Source organism: Macrosteles quadrilineatus, unplaced genomic scaffold (assembly GCF_028750875.1).
Source record: "Macrosteles quadrilineatus isolate MER2022 unplaced genomic scaffold, UCM_ALF_1.0 Scaffold_1__1_contigs__length_201487025, whole genome shotgun sequence".
NCBI classification, from domain to species: domain Eukaryota; kingdom Metazoa; phylum Arthropoda; class Insecta; order Hemiptera; family Cicadellidae; genus Macrosteles; species Macrosteles quadrilineatus.
In genome coordinates, this window is record NW_026542594.1 from 85391400 (window position 1) to 85415215 (window position 23816).

The 23816-nt window shown below is 34.9% G+C and overlaps 1 protein-coding gene across 2 annotated transcripts in view; it reads left to right on the forward strand.

Annotated features, from left to right (window-relative positions):
- LOC128983711 (delta-1-pyrroline-5-carboxylate synthase) overlaps positions 1-23816 on the forward strand; it is a 50139-nt gene that overhangs the window by 11029 nt on the left and 15294 nt on the right. Inside the window, exons 2-11 of one of the 2 annotated variants that reach the window (XM_054403113.1) lie at positions 3873-4055; positions 8902-9081; positions 9786-9929; positions 12333-12440; positions 13142-13306; positions 16237-16452; positions 16642-16807; positions 19555-19764; positions 20414-20565; positions 22511-22648. In XM_054403113.1, coding sequence (XP_054259088.1) covers positions 3885-4055; positions 8902-9081; positions 9786-9929; positions 12333-12440; positions 13142-13306; positions 16237-16452; positions 16642-16807; positions 19555-19764; positions 20414-20565; positions 22511-22648 — 1650 coding nt within the window. In that variant the 5' untranslated portion in view covers positions 3873-3884. Of the gene's footprint in view, positions 1-3872; positions 4056-8901; positions 9082-9785; positions 9930-9972; positions 10071-12332; positions 12441-13141; positions 13307-16236; positions 16453-16641; positions 16808-19554; positions 19765-20413; positions 20566-22510; positions 22649-23816 lie in introns of those variants that run through there. The other variant, XM_054403114.1, reaches the window with a different exon arrangement.

Here is a 23816-nt window from a genome sequence, read left to right on the forward strand (position 1 = left end):
AAGTCCACAGCCGTCTCTCTAGAGAGAAGACTGCTAGATAACCTCCATTGCCACTTCCTCGTCCGTATCGCTCTCTGCCTCTGCCGCGAAACAACACCAATAACACGTAGCTTGAAGTGCCACCAGGTTTGACAAGTGAAAACATGCATCCGTGGGAATAATAGTCACTGTTTGATACTTGAGTATGCCGATTGGCTAGGACAAGAAAGCATGATGAGATCAAGCCGTGTGATTTCTAAGTTTTTGTAAGACGAACTATTTTCCATTTCTCTTTTGGCTGCTAAAAATCAAGGAAAGTAAATAGAACAAACGTCTAAAAACACTCAAAACATATAACACGTACAATGCTAATCAATAAGTTATTTAAGAACCAAGCAAAAAACAGAAAAATGTCCATCTGCCTCATTGTATCTTAGGAGTACATCTGTGACTAGGAACATGGGTACTTTAAATTCAGATTTTTTCTTTAATTTTATCCGTAACGATTAACCGTACGTACAAAAACACTTCATACTATAAAAATATTTGATTTTCCAGCTCTACAAAGTGGTTTAGAAACATTCGGAAATTCAATTTTTTATGACCAAAAATCAGAAAAACAATTTTTACCCCCATACATCCCCCCAAAAAGGAATGGGTATTCCCATAGACCGATCATGCCGGTTCACGAACTCGTTCGAATAAACGTGGGTTTACACGTTTGTACCAAATTTCATCGAGATCGGATTATCTTTACTCGAGTTATCGAAATTTAACTCATACTAGCAGTCCAAAAATGTTACTATACAGTGTTCTTATAATGAAACCATTGTTTATTGCTGTATTGTAGTATTCATAATGTAAGTGAACAAGCTTTCTCTTTAGGAGAGGGATGTTATAATAGTAAATATCCAAACTTCTAAATATGCTTCAGTTAGAGTTGCTGAGAACTGCTATAAAACACGTTATTGACTCGGGATTACATAAATAAACATTTCGTGCTCCAATATCGTGGAAAACAGAGTGTTTCTAAAGAGTTGTTTCATTAAATCTTTACTTTTTAAAAACACGTCATGTAATTAAAATACTAAAATGTATAGACAGTATTTTCTACAATTTCCTTAGTCTGTTGTTTTACTGATCATTTAGAATTTCTTAAGAATTTATCTTATGAACACAATTATTGTATGACAAATAAATTGATAAAATTATTAAATCTGTATCAATTACTTTTAATTTTGTTCTCATTTTTCAAAACGTATATGCTTTGTTTTATTTACTGTAATGAATGCGTAGTCATTTGATTGATTTTATGTTGTAATATGATGATGATTGATGATTTTCTGTTGTAGTCGACACACGTCTTCTCCTTAGTTGGGCACCTACCAAACATAATAGTCCAATTGGCCAATGTCAATCATTTAAGATATTTATTTTTCCAGAAAGGAGTAAAATTCTTAAATATATCTACCCTTAAATTTTATAAATTTAAAATGTTTCTAATAGTTCATATTGAAGCAAAATTATAATTTAATTTAGGAATGTTTATCTGAGAAGCACTTTATTCGATTTGATAATCTATCAAGCTTCAAGCTATTATTAATCAATTCGACCCTGTTCCAAGAGGATAACTAAAGTATGTCAAGAACTAGACATTTCTCCCTGTTCTCAATCGTCCCTGATCTACATCTTCGTGATTATCTGACAACCATCCGTGTAAATTTTCTTCTAAGCGTTGTCAATAAATGTTTTAACACGAAAGACATACTATCCTTTATACTTTACTATCCTTTGTACTTTTAGTATGTTTAAAGATATGTGATTTTAGTGATTTAGAGATGGTCACTGCCAGATATACAGGGTGATTCTCAAAATGAGACCACCTCATCTAGTGTGTTGGCCTAAACCAAACATACTTATTTATAAATTATAATCATAGCTTACTAAAACAAAAGACATGCCTTACGTAACAGTTATTCAAATGTTTTAAGGTGATACGGGCATATGGTTTAACCAAACTAAAGTTAGTGGGTGTGTATTGTAAAAACATTTTGTTTTAAACTATAGATAAACCAATTATATTTCAGAAAAAATATTTCACAAAAAAAACTTCCCATCAAAAAGGCTTTAAAACTACTTACAGCGCAATCATATTGTCGTACTAACAGTTGACTATGAAATATTCTATTACTATTACAGTTAATTTGTCTGTAGTCCAATTATAATTAAATTCTTTTACACCCTTTTTTCACCGTCCTATAAAAAAATTCTTCCAGTTCTTCATCTCCCCCCCCCAGCCTTTGATTTTTCTAGAGGACACTAAAAACATCTAGTGCTGCTGGCCGACTTGTTTTGTAACGGTTTTAATAGTGGACAATTTATTTTTCAATCACCTACCACTTGTAAACTAGAGACAAAGCTTATGAAAATTAATTTAAATAAGCTACTTTTAATGATATAACTTTAGCCTGATTGAGGTAGGTTAACAACTATTAATTGTATTGATATAAATAGACATATTATAAATATTGTAAAATAAATGTGTTATCAATCTAATAATTAGATGAAACAAACGTTAATTTATTATTTTTAAATTCGTATGATCATAGTTTTTCTTCTATGTAAAATTCCTCAGCTACGAATTAATCTTCAAAATGTATTGCTTTACCTCTTCGTTATCCCTCGGAGACTATATTTTGAACCCCTTACGATGTTTAATTTGCGTGCGGGCCGCATTGTTTCATTAAATATGTATATTGTATCCTAATTAATATTTTAAATGAGAAAGTTTGGATGTATGGATGGATGGATGTATGTTTGTGACAAGTAAACGCGAAAAATACTGGTCGGATTGGGCTGAAATTTGGTATGATGATAGCTCACATTCCCGATTAACATATAGACGCATTCTTATCTTAAAAGTCCTTTCGGGCTCCGCCCCAGTGGCTCTGGAGTTTCCCATGTTAACCTTATGAGTAATCGTATTTAAAAGGAATAAAAGAATTTTGTCAGCTGTTTAAACTACACAAGTTGGTTCTATGATATTGAATAGCATTAAAAAGTTATAAGGTTTACCAACAGGGTGCAGTACTATTATTTTTCTACATTTATGACAACAGCTAAAAAGGCCATAAAGGTAAAATTTGTTTTTTAAAGGCTTATGTGTAACTCTTTTATCGACAGATGTAAAGATCAAAATGTTTCTATTTCGTGTTCTCTTCCCGTTGCAAAGCACGGGTACAACAGCTAGTAGAAAATAGTTAAATGGCCAGCAACGTCATCAATACAGAGCGAGGTGCCTTTCTCAACACAGTGGCGGCCGTGGCTGTTATCTCGGCAGCGGGTCCACTCAGACTGGCGATAAGGAGGACCACGTGGTCTCATCATGTCACTACCAACACATCGTGACCTTGATAACATATCGTTCATTTCCTACATTGGCTGTGCTTATGTTATAAATAAATCTACTCACCACGTAGTGGAAACACGTTAATTTCACTCGATGGGTCTTTCTATTTGAAATTTTTGAGTTTCCCCCAAAATCCCCCATTTTGGGGATGTATACCAAGTGGCGGTTATGCCCAAAAAGTACTTCATAACATGCCATAAAGATGTGCCGAGTTTAGTTTTTTCTAGTATGGGCCGTTAAACAAAATACAGGGGGTCTCCACACTTTTTACTAACCCTGCATATTAAGCTAAAAAAGTGGCAAGGGAATCCAGGAACCTTCCGCTTAAACCACCTTAACTTTTGTAAACATACTACAGTAGGCCTAATGTAGATCAAGGAGATTTGTGAAGAAAAATAAATTATGTATAATTTTCCTAGTATACCAATACAATCTTGTGTGTACCGTGCAACTGTTGCATTATATTGTCTGTTTGTATACACAGAAGTGCCTGGAGATGCTGGCGGGGTGTAGATGCACCGGACGACTGGTGGTAGCAGCCCCTCTGGGACTGTCCACAGCCAGGACCTCGAGTCTCCGGATGTTACTGTCTCGGGGTCAGCCCACCACGGCCCGGACTCGCTACTTGTCCATCGCTGGTCGCAAGGCCTTCTCTCAGACACAGAACGTGAGTAGTGACTCATCTGTACAGTTGATTGTATATACAAATACATGCATCTTAAGAATCGACTTTATTTTCCATATATAAAATCAAAAGTATGTTTTTCATGCATTACCACATGTTCCATTCAATAACCACTGCGCATCCATGGGAAATCAATTATATCATGCATACCGCATATAGGTACTTTTTTCTGTCTTCTTCATACTTGCATTCCTTCTTATAAAATCCTGTATGCACAGACAATGTTGCTCAATTGTATGTGCTTTAGGGCCTTTTGGGCTCTCAATCAAAGTTATTGAGCTAAACACATAATAGTATATTTCATCACTAGGGCGTAAAGTGACTCTTTTTCACCCGACCTTAAGTTTTACGATCGAGGTGAAGCTGAGTCGGAAAATGAGCGACGGTTGAAAGGACACGTTTTGCCAGTAGATAACCTCTCAAAACGACTTCCAGCTTGTTTAAAATGTTTCTAATTAAACACGCATATGTTTTAGTAAGTGATTCGAACATTTCGTCTATTACGATTGTGTACTGTATATCGATACCTATGTTGAACTTGTTAACAAGAATGCAAAAATAAGCTACAATCTACAATCGATAAATAATTTAGATGCATGCGATTTCTTAGCCCTACAATCGAAGTTTACAACTGTTTATAACAGCTGACTTTTACTCTCTAGGGACTAAAATTGGGTAAAAGAGCTACTTTAGAGCTATTTTTGCTACCCATGTATGCAAAAATGGCTGTTTTTGCTGCAGTAAGACGAAACATTATGAAGTTCACTTTGCTAAAGAACTGCTTTGCTATTATTTATTGTACAGTAATATGCTTTTTCTTTTACACTGACACACAGCTGGTTAAGACAGATTTAATTAAATTGAATACCTATTCTGCTTACCCAAATAATATTTTTATTTATTTTATAATTACATCATTTATTAGCCTATATCAAATATGTCAAATTCTATAACCAAAGATAATATATACTACCTTTGTTTTGCCCAAATTAAATTTAAATGTTATATTATAAATTTTATATTTGTTGTTGTTTATATTTTATATTGTTATTTGTTCTGCATATCAGTTTTATATATAGTGGGGAGGCAAATTTAGTAAAATATGTAAAATAACAAAGTTGGCTCACCCCGAAAGGTAACCGGTGAACACTATGCTAGATGATATTGTATAGTAGTAGAGATGATATTTTGACCGGTGTTCACTCTGTATGAGTGGGACTCTCTTTTCTGGACGCCATTTTCCAAAATGGCGGATGTCACTGTTTGATCTTTGTATAACTCGAGCAAAAATGAACCGATTTTGGTGAAATTTGGTATAAACGTTTAAACTTACATTCATTCGAACGGGTTCACGAACCAGCATGATCTGATCATGGGAGCGGGGGTTTATGGGGGTTTTATGGGGTAAAGATGGGATTTTCTTATTCTTTGCCCCAAAGTACAAAATTTTCCTATTTTTCTCTAAACCATTTTAAAGAACTTAAAAAAAACAAATAATTTAGTATATTAATGTATTTTTGTACCCTTATTGGTTACGGAGAAAATTCAAAAAAGTGTTAATTTAAAATTCCCATGTTATTCTTATGGAGGATATCGTCAACTCTTGTAGTTTGCTTGTTTATGGATATATTTTGATCATACTTGGTAAAATTATTTATTTATACTAAGATATTAATATTCTACTAACATTCACGCTTTATTAGCCTCCCTGTAACAGCAAACCTAGGTACTCGTTAAACCTAATGTTATTTAAATTGAATTAATTTAAAAACGAATCAGGCAATTGGAAATCCACTTAGTCTGCAGGTTCGCTGTGACGGGGGTATTTTATTCTTGACTTTTCTTCCTATACCTAGTGGTTTAGGAGATATAAGCAGTTATAGTTGGGGTTTCCTCCATGTTAATTAGATTGATCCGTTTTAACTGTCAACCTAATCCTAATGTATTTCCTGTGCTATTTCGTTACACTTTTGACTTGACATATAATAACAAATCTAGATTATCAGGTACATCTCAGATTCGCCCGATGCGTTAAAATACTTGGTATGCGGCCTCATGTCTGCCAATTGAGCGGAGTGAGCATTGATATAAACAAATAACCTTATTTACAAATACATTTTTTTATAAAAAAATATTATAGATTACAAAATAAAAACATGAGTAAATGTTATTGATCAATAAACCTCATGAATTTAACCCATCGTTATAAGCAATTGCCATCTCTTTTTTCTTTACTTACCATTTGCTTCTCTTATTTATGCTTTTCACTCTGTCTATAGAAAATGGCTCAACATACAAGCCCTAAATTGTTCTTAATCTTGACAATTCTATGTAATAGCCTTGACAAGTCTACCTCAGCCTGATTTACAGTACATTCTTGACTGCAATGTACCGAAATCGATAGATAAGATTCATTGGATATTATGCCTTTGAGAACGTTTTACACCATACTGGTGGATAGGCAACAAACAACCCGTTGTACAATGTTGGTCCAATTTATTTTTCAAAAAATAAATGTGTGGGTAAAATTGTACTAAAACGCATATTTGGAAATCTTTTAGTTAATTTTCTGTTTCGGTAAATTTGTACATGAAGCTACCGTACTTATGATAACATTACATATGCCTGTAGTACTCCAAAGATTACTCTGAAGTATTACACGACAACCTTTTTAAATGAAGATGTGTTTGTTAAGGGCTTGGCATATAAATTACAACATGAATAAATCATATACATTAATAATAAACTACAAGAAAATTATTAAAACCGATATAAAATTAGTTTCTGTATTAGGCTACACCATTTAATTTGAGCCGTAGAGACTGCACTGTGTTAGTGTAAAACCTATAGAATTGGATTGTAGTAAATTAACCTGACATAAAAATGTCAACATGCGGCTCTGTTGGCTGTAACAATTCTTCTAATTACGTGAAAGTAGAAGGAATATCATATCAGAGGGGTATAAGCTTAGTTATTACCATCGATGGATAAAACTATAACATTAGTTAGTTTTATATGTCGATGGTTATGACTGGACTTCAGTACGAATGCGATTCGTTTTTAAATTAATTCAATTTAAATAACGTTAGGTTTAACGAGTACCTAGGTTTGCTGTTACAGGGAGGCTAATAAAGCGTGAATGTTAGTAGAATATTAATATCTTAGTATAAATAAATAAGTTTACCAAGTATGATCAAAATATATCCATAAACAAGCAAACTACAAGAGTTGACGATATCCTCCATAAGAATAACATGGGAATTTTAAATTAACACTTTTTTGAATTTTCTCCGTAACCAATAAGGGTACAAAAATACATTAATATACTAAATTATTTGTTTTTTTAAGTTCTTTAAAATGGTTTAGAGAAAAATAGGAAAATTTTGTACTTTGGGGCGAAGAATAAGAAAATCCCATCTTTACCCCATAAACCGTCCCATAAAACCTCCATAAACCCCCGCTCCCGTGATCAGATCATGCTGGTTCGTGAACCCGTTCGAATGAATGTAAGTTTAAACGTTTATACCAAATTTCATCAAAATCGGTTCATTTTTGCTCGAGTTATACAAAGATCAAACAGTGACATCCGCCATTTTGGAAAATGGCGTCCAGAAAAGAGAGTCCCACTCATACAGAGTGAACACCGGTCAAAATATCATCTCTACTACTATACAATATCATCTAGCATAGTGTTCACCGGTTACCTTTCGGGGTGAGCCAACTTTGGAATTTTGGCCATTCGCCTCCCCACTAATAGTAAAATCTTCTATTATTTTCATAAACTAGTTATTTATGACATAAAACTTAAATTTATGTACAAATGTGTATAACTTATACGATATTCTATAAAGTTTGTTGTGTAAACGGCAAAAGGAGTTTAGATTATTCCATGAATCTTAAGTAAATATTGCAAAACGCCATACATAAATAATGAACACGGCAACCACCAAAGAGTATTATGACCCTGGAACTGAATTAAACACAAACACAAAGGACCAGTAGTATGTAGTGGTGTCACTGAACATGAAATAATGCAGTGCATTGTTAGCATCCTCTTTGTAGCTCCAAACTGAATTTTTGAAACACTTAATATTTAAATCAAATATAGTCATTGTACCGGTACCAATTATTGTATTGATATAAATTAGAATCATGATGTATATACAAATATTCTTCATAAATTTCAATTAACTATTTTCCACAGCATTTTTTTTTTTTTTTACTTTAATACATGTACTTTCTTTGACATGTGTAATTCAATAACTTGTTGACCTTTGACAAAATATTGTTATCTGTTTGTGTATGCTAAAAACATGAGTATCTGGCTGCTTTAGATTATTCCACTCAAATATCTCAATATGTTTACAACAACACCTCTTGTTAAAAGATACCCAATAAAAATCTTTGGATCGCCATCGGTTTTAACCAGGACGTGAATGAGCCATGCGAATACTTATGAAGTTAAACGGGGCAAAGCCCGCGGGTACAGCTAGTAAGCAATAAACAAAAAATCATTATTTTCATATAACCTATCTACTGTACTATAGTAATACAATTCAATAACCTGCATCTATACTTTTAGGCTTTTAATACATTAATTTGTATATTAAGTAAATTTCAAAATTTGATTAAAAGCTAAAAAAAAAAAATGTTCATATAGTTTATTATGAACAGTTATGTTCTTTGGATTATGATTGGCAGGCTAGATTTTTTTTAACTGCTTGTTTTAATCTATTTATTATTGTTTTAAGTTTGTTGAATGTATCAAAGTACAGTTTGCTAGTGATTAGCAAGCTGACTCTCAGTACAACAAGTGATATGTCCTCAGGCTGGTCAGATGGACCTAAAGAGAGCGCTGCAGACCGCTGAGGGTCGCAAGGGGACGTTCACAGACAGGTCACAGTTCAAGTACGCTCGCAGACTCGTGGTCAAGCTGGGCAGTGCTGTCATCACCAGGGAGGACGAACACGGCCTGGCGCTGGGGCGACTGGCCTCCATTGTAGAACAGGTCAGCACCTCTAAGTGAGGCTAGGGCGCTAGAAACAGTGCTAATCTTGATGTTCCTAGGTGCAAACTAGCATTGTCTTTAAAAAGATCTCCACTAACTGGTTTGAATATGTTTAACAATCTATCAGCAATCCGTACGACCCTTCCAGAATTACTTTCCCAGCAGAAAATTAATAACTTGTTCTACAACCTTTTCTCAGTGAAGAAGTTCTATAAAACTGTAAAAGACGTCCATTAACATTGTTCCACTTTTCTATTGCCTGTTGAGTTTATTGGCTAAATAAATCATTTGATTTTGCTATTCACTTTTTAAATACATTCTGATACTAGATAGTAAGTAACATATTCTCCATCAGTTATCTAAGAGTGTCATTGATGCAGTACGTGATGGCTGATTAACATAACCATCTCATTATAGATTTTTATTACTAGTTTTTTGTTTTTTCTTTGGCGTTATACGTCAATGATGATTGATGTTTGAACTTGTATCTGTTGAAATTATGAAAAATGTTTCAATTTTAATAATATTTAAAACTTTAATATTACTTTTATATTAGTAATTAATATAATAGCAATAAATTTTGTAAAAGAAAGTTAAATAAGAATTTTCAAACATTTGAAAAATGTTTAATTTAGTGTATCTTTATTAAGTTGGGGATCGTAGTATGAAGGGGGAGTTTCAACCCTTTTGGTTGTGTGTGGCAGGTGGCGGAGTGTCACGTGGAGGGTCGAGAATGTATCATGGTCACCTCAGGAGCCGTGGCGTTCGGCAAACAGAAGCTTACCCAGGAGCTGCTCATGTCCCTCAGTATGAGAGAAACCTTGTCTCCCACCGACCACACCAGACAGGTAAACTCACAATAACAGCACAGTGTAAGTCCTAAGATCACCTCAGGAGCCGTGGCGTTCGGCAAACAGCAGCTTACCCAGGAGCTGCTCATGTCCCTCAGTATGAGAGAAACCTTGTCTCCCATCGACCACACCAGACAGGTAAACTCCTAGTAACAGTACAGTAAGTCCTAGGATCAAATCAGGATGCCAGTGTATTTTAAACATCTAATATCTTATTGTAAAATGTTTGTTCTTTTATTTTAACTAAGTTATCTTTGGTCTAATAGGCCTAAGTTATATTTTATTTGTATTTAACCCTGAGAGTCTTTAATAGATGTTTATATGATAAATATAATTTTTTCAACATTTTACAACATCAAGAACAGATATACCTCTATGTTGTTCATTGTACGTTTTAAACAGTAAGTATGTAATTTTTAAGATTATATGCCTTATTTTTACTTAATTATTGTGTTTTAGTAGCGGGTAGCCAGGCATAATCAATGATATTTTATTTTTAAAAACCTAGTTCCTTTGTTCAACAGTTGAAACAAAAACTTAAAGATTCTGTTCTTAATTTGGGAATGTTATTGTTTTCTAAAATAAATTACATAGTAGTCCTACGTTATATGCAGTATATTTATTTAATGAAGTACTCATATTCTGAAAAATGTTTCAAGAAGTTTACAGCATAGTTGAACATAAAATAAAGCAAAACCTGATTAATATACATCTGATATGTTCCAACTCAAAAAGATATTTTATTTTTTCATTGCTATCCCGATTAAACCATTTTGTATTCCCCATAAGTTCAAAACAGTAATACGAGTATATAGTTGAATAAAAAAACAGACTTATAAGACATCAAAGCCATCTCTCCAATTGCATGCTATCCTGGTTTAAACAACAGTTTAGAGCCACAAGAGACAAGAACAATAGCCAACCTCCAGAAGATAACAATTCAGAACTTTAACTGAACTCCACAAAAGTACAGTACTTGTTCAAACCACAGCAATGTCTGTCTTGAGTTTCACTTGAATATAGAGCAAGAACCTTCAATTAAATTAATAGAGATTTTCATGGGTGGAATTTTGTCCAGTACCTTGTTAATTTTCCAGATCACAATTTTTACTTTTAATTATGGTAGGTACTTACTCAAACAATTTTTATCTGCTTTTAAATAAACTACTTAGGCTTTAATGGTCTTTAAAATAATTAAAGTTTAAGGTAAATTTGATCATCTATTAATTACATTACCACCGCTGCAGCAAACCTGCAGACTAATTGAATTTACGCATTTGCCAGATATGATTTTTACTACAGTGTATTTCTTTGCATGTGTACAGGTTTCCTGCATCAGGGGAGGTAAAAGTTGCATTTTTGTTAAATTTCAATACTGTAGTTTATTGAAACTTTTGTGATTCTTTCCATAAAAACCTATTTTATTTAATTAACGGAAAATCAAATAAAACCAACTTGACCAATATTTTATGTAAATTGTGTGTATTTTATAGTCCTTTCAACCTTAATCCCTAAATAAAGTGGTGCAACCCCTAGCTTTGTAAAAATTACTGTTTAAAAGTTATTGCAACTTTTAAGATTTTTCTAATAAATAATCAAAGTTACTCTCACTGCTTACCTATGTGCCATGAAGGGTTGTTGACAAGCTAACGGGAGAAAGTATGTGTCAGAGATTGCTGAACTGAAACCATTAATCTGTATTTTCCTTCATAACATGTGTAACTGTACAACAACACTTTAAAATTTACTAATTAGTTAGTTTTTCTAAGCTCTATAATGATAATTGTAATGATAATAAAAATTTTGCATTTTCCATGTGTAAGGATAAATATTTGAATAAAACCATTTTTTTTTATTTCAAAACTTCAACACCTGTATCTGTTTATTCCTCATTCAAGTTTATCTAGCTTTGCACATTCATGTCAAATTTCATCAAAATTGAACCAAAATTACTCGAGTTATCGTGTTTGTGGAAACACACACACATATATTTATACATGTATGAACATTTGAACAAATAGTGTTTTAGCCTCTGGGGACATCAGAATAAAAAAAATGTTGTTCAGTGCCGAGGATTTTGCCAAATGTACCCCTGGATTGACCAGGATGTATTATTCAAGGACAAGGGTGAGACAAAAATAACTACAAATTAAACGTTTAGCTATTTGTTTTCCTAGGATAATCTATGCTGTTTTTTTCTTAGAAATCAACAGAGGAGTCGGTCTATTATACTCATAGAATATTTATCTTCACATGTATAGGCAATCGAGCCCAATAGTGATGATGGATATGGGATTAGTTTCAAACATGTAAAAGTTTCAAACTTATAACATTGATGCAATGAGCTGTTGATTAGTTTAGTATAATATTGTACCAACCACCAATTGTATTGTTGTACAGGAGGCCAACACCATGGTAGAGCCTAGAGCTGCAGCTGCTGTGGGCCAGTCAGGACTCATGTCACTGTATGATGCTATGTTCGCACAGTATGGTGTAAAGATAGCTCAGGTAAATCTCATATAGGCTATATACATTTAAACAAAAAGTGTTTTTCAAAAGTGGTGTTTTTTTCAAATTGTGTTTTTTTTCCTTTCAGGACATTAATTATTTAATCATCAATCAATTGTGCTGAGGATGCCACCTAGTTGCGTATTTTAATCCAATGAGTGAAGGATGAGTCTAGAATGAAGTGTGATGATCTGTGTAGCTTTGTTACTGACTAAGTTCAGCTGTTTCATTAGCCAAGACCTTTATTTAAATCCCGATTACCAGAAACAGCTGGACCTATTTTCGAATCCAGTGACAACCTTTTGATTGTTTTTTATTGTTAGGTGAGCACTATAATAACCACTCATCTACCCAGCCAGTTTTAAAGTGACAAAGTGAATCGGTCCCTGGTCTAGGTCTTATCATCACCTACGATGGCTTCTTCCCTTTTCCTTATAGAAGAAATTCACTCAGATCACATTCTATTATTTTTTGTTGTCAAAATAAATAACAGAGTGAATTTCACACTCAAGTCAAATGTATTATTTTTCAATGAACAATTAATTTTACACTTCACTTTTTATTTTAAACCAAGAGGTCCAATATCCCTTGTATTTTAACTTGACATACAAGTGACTTTATTTGTCCCACATTGATGTAAACAGCATGTGCTGGTGGTACCTTTATGATCAGTGACTGTGACTGTGTACTCTGTTGGTCAGGTGTTAGTGACTAAACCTGACTTCTACAACGAGGAGACTCGCAAGAACTTGTTCAGTACTCTCTCTGAGCTGATCAGTCTCAACATTGTTCCTATCATCAACACCAACGACGCCGTCTCACCCCCACCAGCGGCTGAGGAGGACATACAGAAAACTGGCAAAAAGGTAATACACAATAGAGAGTATAGTCCATAGTAAAGCCAGAAGTATTTAAAATAGCATTTTCAATATTTTATACTTGACATAAAATCAATTTATATACACGTTTTCAAGGATGGATATTTTTTTAGTAAGAACATTTAATGTTTGACAAAAGAAAATCAAATGAAATGTCAACTCCTCAACAAATAATATTATAAATGGATGGATAATCTATTTACTAAAATCAACCATAGAGTTAATTAGAAGCTGAGTTGTACTTAACACGGCAACTTTATGACTGTAAATTACTGGCTAGAGTAGCCTATGGATGGGGCCGAGCCGAAAGTTGGACAACGACAGGGACAGACAACGATAAACTAAGACAGATTAAGTTTCCAGGTTTGTCATTTGCGTGCAACGTTAAACTGGGACACACTTTCAATGTGTCTGGTTTTTGTCGTGTCGTGCAACGACGAATCTGGACATTTATCTTAAGTCTCTTGTTTTGGGACCTAACTGTACATTTTTACCTGTCAAAGTCAATTGTTTGGGATTTGGTAGTTCAAAATGTTTAGATACACGAGTTTGAGTATTTACTGTAACGTAACACGCAACCAGATGAGACATAAAAAAACATAAATGACACTATATATTTGAAAATGTTATTTGATTAAAATTTAGGCGGTATTTCACCACTAACCACACATTGTGGCGCTTTTCATTAGACATCTTTTCAAAGGCATCTTTTTGCTTAATTTAGTTAGTTTATCCATGTTAGAGATCAACAAGCAATACACTTGATCTTAAAAAATCCCCAGACAAAAAAAAACACTCCACAGATTTCGTCTTTATAAACCATTCAATATACATTATGTGCTTTCAACTGCATCTCCATATTGCAATTTTAAGTTTTGAAAATTCAAAGGTGCCAACAACCACTATGGAACAGCTAATTACTATTGATGAAGGGCACTAATAAATACTTAAAATTATCCTTAATTGACTTTTCTACGACCCTTTAGCAACACTTATATTAAGCTATAGATTTGATCCATTCTTTTTGGGACACGATGTATAGCCCCATAGGCCTGTAATTTTGACTAATGTCGAGCAAAACTTTACACTGACCAAATAAACATGCAATTAAATTCTTGAATTTATAATCTTCAATGTGTTTTGCTGAGCTATGTCACTACAACACAGTATAATAGTCGATTTCAAATAAGCCTTGTAACAATAAAGCGTATTGACGAAATTTCTGTAATACGATGCTCATTCAGAGTTTACAAAGACGATCGAGCGAGACTGAGAATTTGATTTAGCCTGGTGTACAGTCTCTTAAATTAAGAGTGTCCGGGTATGTTGTTTGCGTGCAGCGTTAAATTGTGAAACTTCTTCAATGTGTCCGGTTTAATTGTGTCGTGCAACGCTTTCACCGGACAACTTAATAATGTGTCCGGATTCGTCGTTTGCGTGCAACATTAAACTCTGACACTTTTTTCAATGTGTCCGGTTTTGTCGTTGTCTGTTTTCATCTTTGTCAGACTTAAGCAGTGTCTGTTTTTAACGTTGTCCAACTTCCTCATCGCCCCTAGCCTACCTAGTATATCTTTCATATCAAAAGTAGAAAGTGAGTCATTACCTACATATTATTTGAGACCATATGTTTGAAGTTGCAAGGTTTGAGCACTTTAAATGTGTGGTCAAGAATAGGTAAAAACCTTTGACTATTAATACAACTTAGTATAGGCCTACTCAGTATCCAATAGTAAATGGTAAAAGACCCACTTTCACTTGTCTTTTGAACATTATTTTTGGCTACACTACTTATTATTTGTTTGATTAACAACGCAATGGATTAACAATTGACTTTGGAATATTTCTTTTACTGTTAGGAACATTTGAAAACTAATTGCATTTTTTAAGTATGCCTTCCATTTAAAGTTCAAATTTACAATGATTGTACTCAGTTTTGGCTGTTGCAAACTGAAACAGTTGATAAAACCACAACAAATGTTTATGTTTGATTATGTCCATAAAAGATAATAAACATTACTTTTGCATAGCAGTAAACATTCTTTTTGTCGTAAACAAATGTAATAATGAATTTTCGCGGATGATGCGATAAAGACATAACAAAAAAACATACTTTTTTGTTATTTCAGTCCTTTCAGTCTGTAGGTGGATCACATCAACTAAGACGATTTTGATAAAAAAAAATCTAGCTACAAATTTAACATTTGGATGGAATGTCTAGTTGTATTAATAGTCAAAGAGTCTAACAAAAAGATCTTTTCACTGATCTGTGGAAAAATACAACTCACCATCTCTATACCTTATAGCTTTTAGAAGTTAGGTACGGTACTGTCTAATTTGACAACATCAACATGCAATATTATTTCAATTTATTTAACTGAAAGAACACAAAAAAAAGCCCTTGTTTGAAATGAAGTTTATAAGTAAAAGCTATGTTTAGGCGATGCAAGTCAGGAATTGAGGGTGGAATTTTACTGGTCACCTGCTCAACAAGATTTGTTTATAAATTGAGATGGGCAGATTACCTGCCTCCTTCGTTTACATTGAAAGTTACCTATTAGGCAGATAAGCCACCTGCCTACTGGCTGAAGTGTGTAAACGGGGCATGAAGGATCAAAGGATCACTTTAGATAATGTTACATCAATCAACTACTGTACTCTGATATGGACCATAAAATCTAAATAAGATACCGTACTATGATCAGTTGAGAAAAGTTTACCTTTGACTACTAGTTTTTAAATCGAAATCATCGTAGTTGACGTGAGCCACCGACAGATTATTGCAATCTGTAATAATTGGCTCAAACATGTTCTTTTTTAATAAAAGATTGGCAACAGCTCGTCCACATAGATGAGATGTCTACTTGACTTCAGTATCCAATAGTCAATGATTATACTAATCAGAGTGTCTGTAACAGATCATCAGTATCAAGGACAATGACAGTTTGGCAGCCATGTTGGCAGCTGAGGTACAGGCTGACTTGTTGATCCTCATGTCAGATGTAGACGGTATCTACACAGCACCTCCATGGGTCGAGGGAGCTCGTCTCATTCACACCTACACCTCCGAGATGCACGACATCATCCGCTTTGGCAAGAAGTCAAAGGTCGGCACTGGAGGAATGGATTCAAAGGTAAAAGCAATGACTTGTTTTATAAGTAGTTTTGGTTGTTAGTCTTCTGGAATAATGTCAATACTATTGACACAATATAAGTTTGATTTCCCAAATCTCAATTTTTAAGAAAAATCTGTAGATCTACGGTACGGTACTTGTTTTGTTTAGTGTCTACATAAAAATAAGCCATACTATTTTTGGTAACAGGTAAAAGCAGCAACTTGGGCTCTTGAGAGGGGGGTCAGTGTTGTAATCTGCAATGGTCACCAGGAGAAGGCCATCAAGACCATCATCAGTGGCCGCAAGTTGGGAACATTCTTCACTGACGCTCCCGCCACAGGCGTAGCCTCCACTGATGTACTGGCTGAAAATGGTACGTTTTTGATAATAAGATATGTTTATCATTAATTTACTATCCTTGTTCAAATATCAGGTAATATTTGACTACAATAGGTATATATTTCTATATCTATATCTATAAAAGAGGAACTATGTATGTATGTGTGTATATATGTATATACGTTATGGACTCCAACACCACTCGACAGATTGTAATGAAACTTTCAGGCATTATTAAGCATCTTTCAAGGATGGTTCAGTGAAGTTTGGTGCAGATCCGTCAAAAGGGCTCTGCCCCAGAGGGTTTTAAGTGGGTCAATGTCAGACTTTTTTATCTACAATGTTTACAAATAAATATAATTTAAAAGCAGATGTTTACTTTCACCAAGTGTTTCGTAGGTTTGAATAATCACACATTCTGTATTAGCATTAAACATGATTTGAAATAGTGCCAAAGTGTTTTTACAGAGTGCAGCTGCGACGATGTTTTCTGCACTGGGAAAATATAGTTAAAAGTGCAGCAGTCGCTACCGTTTGCCGGGGATAACTCAGCCTACAATGGCTGGGTAAAGTTCCAGGGTCTGCGATAAGGTCAGGGAAACCACTAGGCCAAAAGCCGGGTCTAACCGGTATAGGACTGGCTCATACACGGGCACTGTGAACAAGTCAAAAACAAGTCACCAAAACAAACGTGCAATAATCACTACCAGGCCTACGCCGATTCTCCACTCTCCTAGAGGGTCGTTGCTGACTACGCAACTCGGGCTTCGTCCTAACTATCCAATAGTTAAGCCCAGAGTGCCTAAAACACGGTGAGTTACACGACGACTTGCCAATAAAAACCACAACGCGTGTTATCACCAGGCGGGGTCTACTAGGCCACTATAATCCAATACACAACTCTAATGCCCAAGCTAAGAATCAAACAGTTCACTCAATAATCGTACCACATAATAATATACAAGTACACTATAGGTAGAGTGACTACACCACTAGTAGCTGGTCTCAATAAATACCAAGCCAAACAAGCAAAATTAAATGGCAATTGCACTATTAAAATATTGAGCTACTTAGTAGCAGATAAATAAATATTAAATATGTTCCAAACACTAGATAAATATATTATCTGATAGCCGGTACTCCGCTATCCAAGCTACCAAGCTAACGTGTTGGATTACTAAGCAAGCTGTTCAGGTTAAATTAAAATAATTAAATGATTAATCAATACCAACCCTACTGCTACTACCACTACTGCTACTATATCAACGTTATATTGCTTAGCCGGGCTTCTGTTAATAGGCTAATAAAACTAGCTACTAGCCTACTGGCCTCGTGCTTCCAACTACGCACGCTAAATCGTGCAGCCTAGGTTTGTCGGGCCTCAGAGTTATTAGTAATATAACTAACTCTAGGTACAACGCAAAATAATATCTACTACAGTCAATTAAATTATATTATTTGCGCTCTAGCACCTGCCCAGAACCGTCAGGAATACACTTTAATATTATTCCTGACTAATATAAATCCTAACTACCGTCAGGCTTTGACCAGCACGGTTACAACTCTAACTCTCGCAATAAAACCAGATATTAATATTATCAAACGAATAATATCAAGTCGTCCACTCACCACAAGTGGGTCAGTACCCAACTTGCACCAACACTCGGCGCGATCACACCACCAGCATACTCCGACACCACTGTCACGTACACCACTGGACGTCTCACTAGACACACCCTCGCTCTTCACTGCACGGGATCCACGACTAGAAAGTCCTTCTCGGCTATCCAGTAGTCCCGGGATACCCAAGCTTATCCGAACTGATAAGCCGGGTCAAAGGGCGCTAGCCAGGTTCGCCGCTGCCGCTTGCTTGCCTCAACAGACGCGCGGGCCAAATAGCAAATATTTACCCCCCTAGGAAAAATAACTCGTTACACAGCACAGAAAACTAGTTTACTTTTGAATAAGTCCAAATGTATGAAACCCCAATCGCAGCATACCTGTGCACTCAACAACATTTAAATTCTCCAATGTTAAATATAAAAAAAAAACATTTATCAAAGTATTATAAACAATAAAAGGGATGACAATGCCTTAATTTTTTTAACTTTCGTTCTATACCCACACAATAACATAAATTTTTAAGTGAATAATAAGCGTGCGTGCTATCTCGGGAATACCCATTTGAATACACATTTTGAATACACCATTTGAATACAAATGCCTCTCAATTTGTCACTAACCCACCACATTACTGTCATTAAAAGAAGGAACTCCAATAATACTAATGCGAAACTTAAATCCACCGAAGCTATGTGCAACGTTATCAGATTAACGATTTAAAAAATTACGTCAAAATTGATTCAAGATAAAATTATCAGTGTGGTAGGTTTAAGGGAGAAATAATCTTAATCCCAAGAATACTGATGATTTCATCCGAATTACTCTCTGAATTTAAGCAACTACAATTTCCTGAGTGTCTTGATTTTGCAATCGCCATTATAAGGCACTAGGGCAATCCCTGACTATCGTCGGTTTAAATGTAGAAAAAACATGCTTTTCACACAGACAGATGTATTTTGTTAGTGCAGCAATGCTCGCCGAATATCTGCTAGTAGGTGTATATGCATAAAAAATTATACTTTTATTTCTTCAGTGTTCAACAATCAACTAACCTTTGAGGACTCAGACATTACAATCAAATTAAGCGAACATCTGAAAACTTTTGTTAATATCAACATCATATTGATTACTAAATCTCAAGAGATGTTTGGTTTGCAGCTCGTGCGGGCAGTAGGAAGTTGCAGGCGCTGAGTCCCAGTGACAGAGCCAACTGTATCTTCACCTTGGCAGATCTGCTCATCTCTCGCCAGTCAGACATTCTAGCAGCCAACGCCAAGGACATCGCGGAGGCCACCAAGAACAACACAGCCAAGCCTCTACTGTCTAGGCTGTCCCTCTCACCCTCCAAGCTCAAGTCACTGGCCGCTGGTAAATATCACCAAAGCTATCAATACAGTTTACTGACAAATCTAAGGATCCTTATCTTGGACAATTGAGGAGAACGTATACTTTAGGGGAAAATAATTTATTAGTTCTAAATAGTTTTAAATAATGTCGCTAACAGTTCTATATAAAAAGTTTTTTCGCTGTTTTTAAAATGTTGTATAAAATCCTATATTAGTTACCACATACAGTATAGAAATGACAAAATTCTGAAATTGATTGTTGGTTACCAAAGTAGTTATCCCAGCTATATAGACCAGCTGCAAGCAGCTGTAGCCATTGGTAGAACTCTGTGGGTTGAGTGAGCCTCCCACAGAATGTGTTACTGTCATAATTAATATTTCCTCCCTAAGTTGTTGATACCGGTACTTCCAGTTTGGCTTTAATAAAGTCATTTCTTTATTCAACACAAATGACTATTGGTAATTGACATCAGTACACTCTCTTTGAGGCCCAATTTAATGTGATCATTTTTATGCTAAAACTGGGTACAGGTCTAACATGGGATTGGTATATCTTCCTATCAATAGTAAACGGTCTGGTTGTATTTAGCATCTTCTTTGTTTATTAGGCCTACTGACTTCAAACCGTTTACATTTTTTAGTTCTTACTGTAACTCCACTGTTTTCACCAGGCTTGAGACAGATTGCAGAGACGAGTCACACCAACGTAGGCCGTGTGGTGCGCAGGACAAGACTCGCCCAGGGCCTGGACCTTACTCAGGTCACTGTCCCCATCGGAGTACTCCTCGTCATCTTTGAGTCCAGACCCGACTGTCTGCCTCAGGTCTGTCTCTCTAACTGAGATTATTATATTAATAGAATGAAATGTAACTATTTCAGATGTATGCCTTGACAAAGTGTGCTGGGACAGGAAATCTGAAATTATCAAAGAAAATTATTTTAAAAAAACATTATTAAAAATACACACAGCAGGGGCATGAATTGGGCAAGCGTTGGGCAGTCATCCCCCTCCCCTTTGACTTTAAAGAGAGAGATACATCTACGGTATAAAATAATATAATTTGTATGCATATTATAACCCAATGTCTTCCGGGTAGTTTCTCGTCCTTCCCTCCCTAATTCAATGGTTTATCGCTGTCGCTGGCTCACAAGCATCAGATGGACAGGAACAGAGTACCATTTCAGACTTGATCCAAAAGTGTCACAGCAGTTTTGCTTGATACAAATGTCACTGTATATTAATGCAAATTCCGTTTCTACACCTTAAACATGTTACATTGGTCATCAGTCCGATCTCTACTAAATCCAGAGTTACCGGTACAAGCATCTTCAGTGAAGGCAAATGGGGTTTCATAGTATTAATTATTTTATTCACATATTTGATTATGAAGATCAGTTGCTAGGGACTCAGCATTCCAGCTTTAATACCATACCGTACTAGTGTACCTGTTGCTCGAATTCGAGCAATTGCGAAGCATTACAGGCGTTTTTTTTAAACAATTAACAGTTATAATTTCGGATGACTTTATAAGAGTCGACTCAAAGATTATGGAAATACTCAAGATGTACACAACAGTTAGATAAAATCATTTTTTTTTTTTGTAAATATCTCATTTTTTTCAAAAGCTGATGTAGTTTTTTAGTGTTTTTTACAAACGTTTCCCTCTCTTAGCTGCATTAGATTGTCTATAATAACGATTATAAATATAAAAAAAACATTTATATTTCTTCTACTTGGTTGTGTTTTTTGACTTTCCTACGTTTCCATTGTTTGCAAATCGGCTCTTTCAATGATTGCTCAAGAAATGTAGCACATTGTTAATTCAGTTTTATTTTTAGTATATCAAATTGTCCAGGATTTCTTGCTTTTTTCCATTGTAATAATTACACCAACCCAAATATCGTCTACAGATGCAATACGCCGAAGAATATTGCCTACGCACAACACGCCTACGTACAATCTCCAAGAAGTGGTAAAAAAGGCAGTAACCAACCCATACAATAGATATAAGTTAACTCCATAAGAAATATTTTTAAGAGTTACTGTGATATCAGGATTTTCCCCTGATTTGGTAATAAAACATTATATTGCAAAACATGACACGATGCAGATTGCAGAAGAAAATTGATTTTAAAAACTGAAAAAAACCATTGCAAATACTTCATTTTGACAAATTCAGTAAATCACAGTTTAAATATTAACAGCTGTTTCATTAAAAAGTAGTGTAAAATTATGCATATGGTCGTAATGTAAACAAATCTGCTGAGGGAACTTAAAAGGCCTCTGGGGCAGAGCTCCAAGGAAATTTACCTCGTTTATCTTTTCATGGCTCGTCTATAGACCAAGACCTTTCTTTAGAGACCCCTACCAAGTTTCTACGCCCAGCCGTTCTCTTAAATTAGCTGTGACAAAAACCCTGTTTTCCTCCATAAGAATAACATGGGATGGGAATTTAAAGGCCACTGGGGCAGAGCCCCAAGGGAATTCACCATGTTTCTCTTTTGATGGTTCATCAACAGACCAAGACCTTTCTTTAGACACCTCTACCGAGTTTCTACGCCCAGCCGTTCTCTCAAATTAGCTGTCACAAAGAAAACCAGTTTCAAATTAATATATAGAATAGCAACACTAAGTATGTCAACTTAACTTAAGAGAGAACGATGTTTCATTTAATTTTAACAGCAAATATTTTAGAGGTGCAATTTATGTGGGTGAAACTTTTATTTGTATATTTACACAAGTCATTGTTGTTTTTTTATGGCAACAGGTGGCAGCCCTGGCCCTCAGTTCTGCCAATGGTCTACTGCTGAAGGGAGGCAAGGAGGCATCACACAGCAACAAAGCACTCTTCTCTGTTGTTCAAGAAGCATTGGCGACTGTGGGAGTGCAAAACGCCATCTCGTTGGTTTGTATTATAATAGTTTTACCATGGATAAAACATAGTCCTTTAGTACGTTTCCCATCCTTATGGAACAACTAGATGAAGCCAACTTTATTGTTAGTTCTGTCCGGTTTTCTGTAGATGTCGTGCTTTGTTTACAATTTTTTTCTGGTTATTTCAGTAATTTAAAGCCATGTTTAACCAAATAAAACCTCTTAACCTCTGCTCTTTGAACTGTCAAATTAAAGTATTTACAGGGGAATTCAATTAATATATTTGTTTATTTATTTAGATTCTTCCAATAACTCCTCAAGCTTAACATACAAACTTTTCAGGCCAGTGAGGCTAAGCCCTAACCTTAAATTTAAAACTGAATATGCCTACAGGTTAATCGAGACAAAGACAAATCCAACGAATCAAAAATCATTAAAATCGGTCCAGCCGTTCTTGAGTTATAAGTAATGTAACTTTTAACACGTCTTTTTTTTATATACATAAACAAGCAGTTACCCGGCGCACGTTACTGCGCTTAACAACTATTATTTTAAATGGTAATTTGTTCTTTACAATGAATAGTAAAAGTGTATACAAAAAAAAAGAATATTTTACTTAATTGCCAGTGGATAAACAACACTTTTTTGTTTTTTCATTAGATGTATAAACATATAAGTTTTTAGGTGTACCTACCACCACATGGGCACGCAACATACAGCTGTCCGTCGTCCGTGTGAAAAGCATGCATTTTCTAAATTTAAACCGACGATAGTCAGGGATTGCCCTAGTGCCTTATAATGGTGATTGCGAAAGCAAGACACAAAGGAAATGTAGTTACTTAAATTCAGAGGATAATTCTGATGAAATCATCAGTATTCTTGGGATTAAGACTAAGTTATTTATCCTTTAAACTTACCACTGATAATTTTTGCTTCAATCAATTTTGGTGTCATTTTTTTTAATCGTCAGTCTGGCAATGTTGCACAGCTTCGGTGGATTAATGTTTTGCATTAGTATTATTGGACTTCTTTTAATGACAGTAGTGTGGTGGGTTAGTGACAAATTAAGAGGCATTTGAATACCCTAGATAGCATGCTTGATTATTATTCACTTTATAATTTATGTAAGACTTTGTGGTCATAGAACAAAAGATAAAAATATTAAGGCATTGCAATCCCTTTTAGTGAATTTCCCCTAT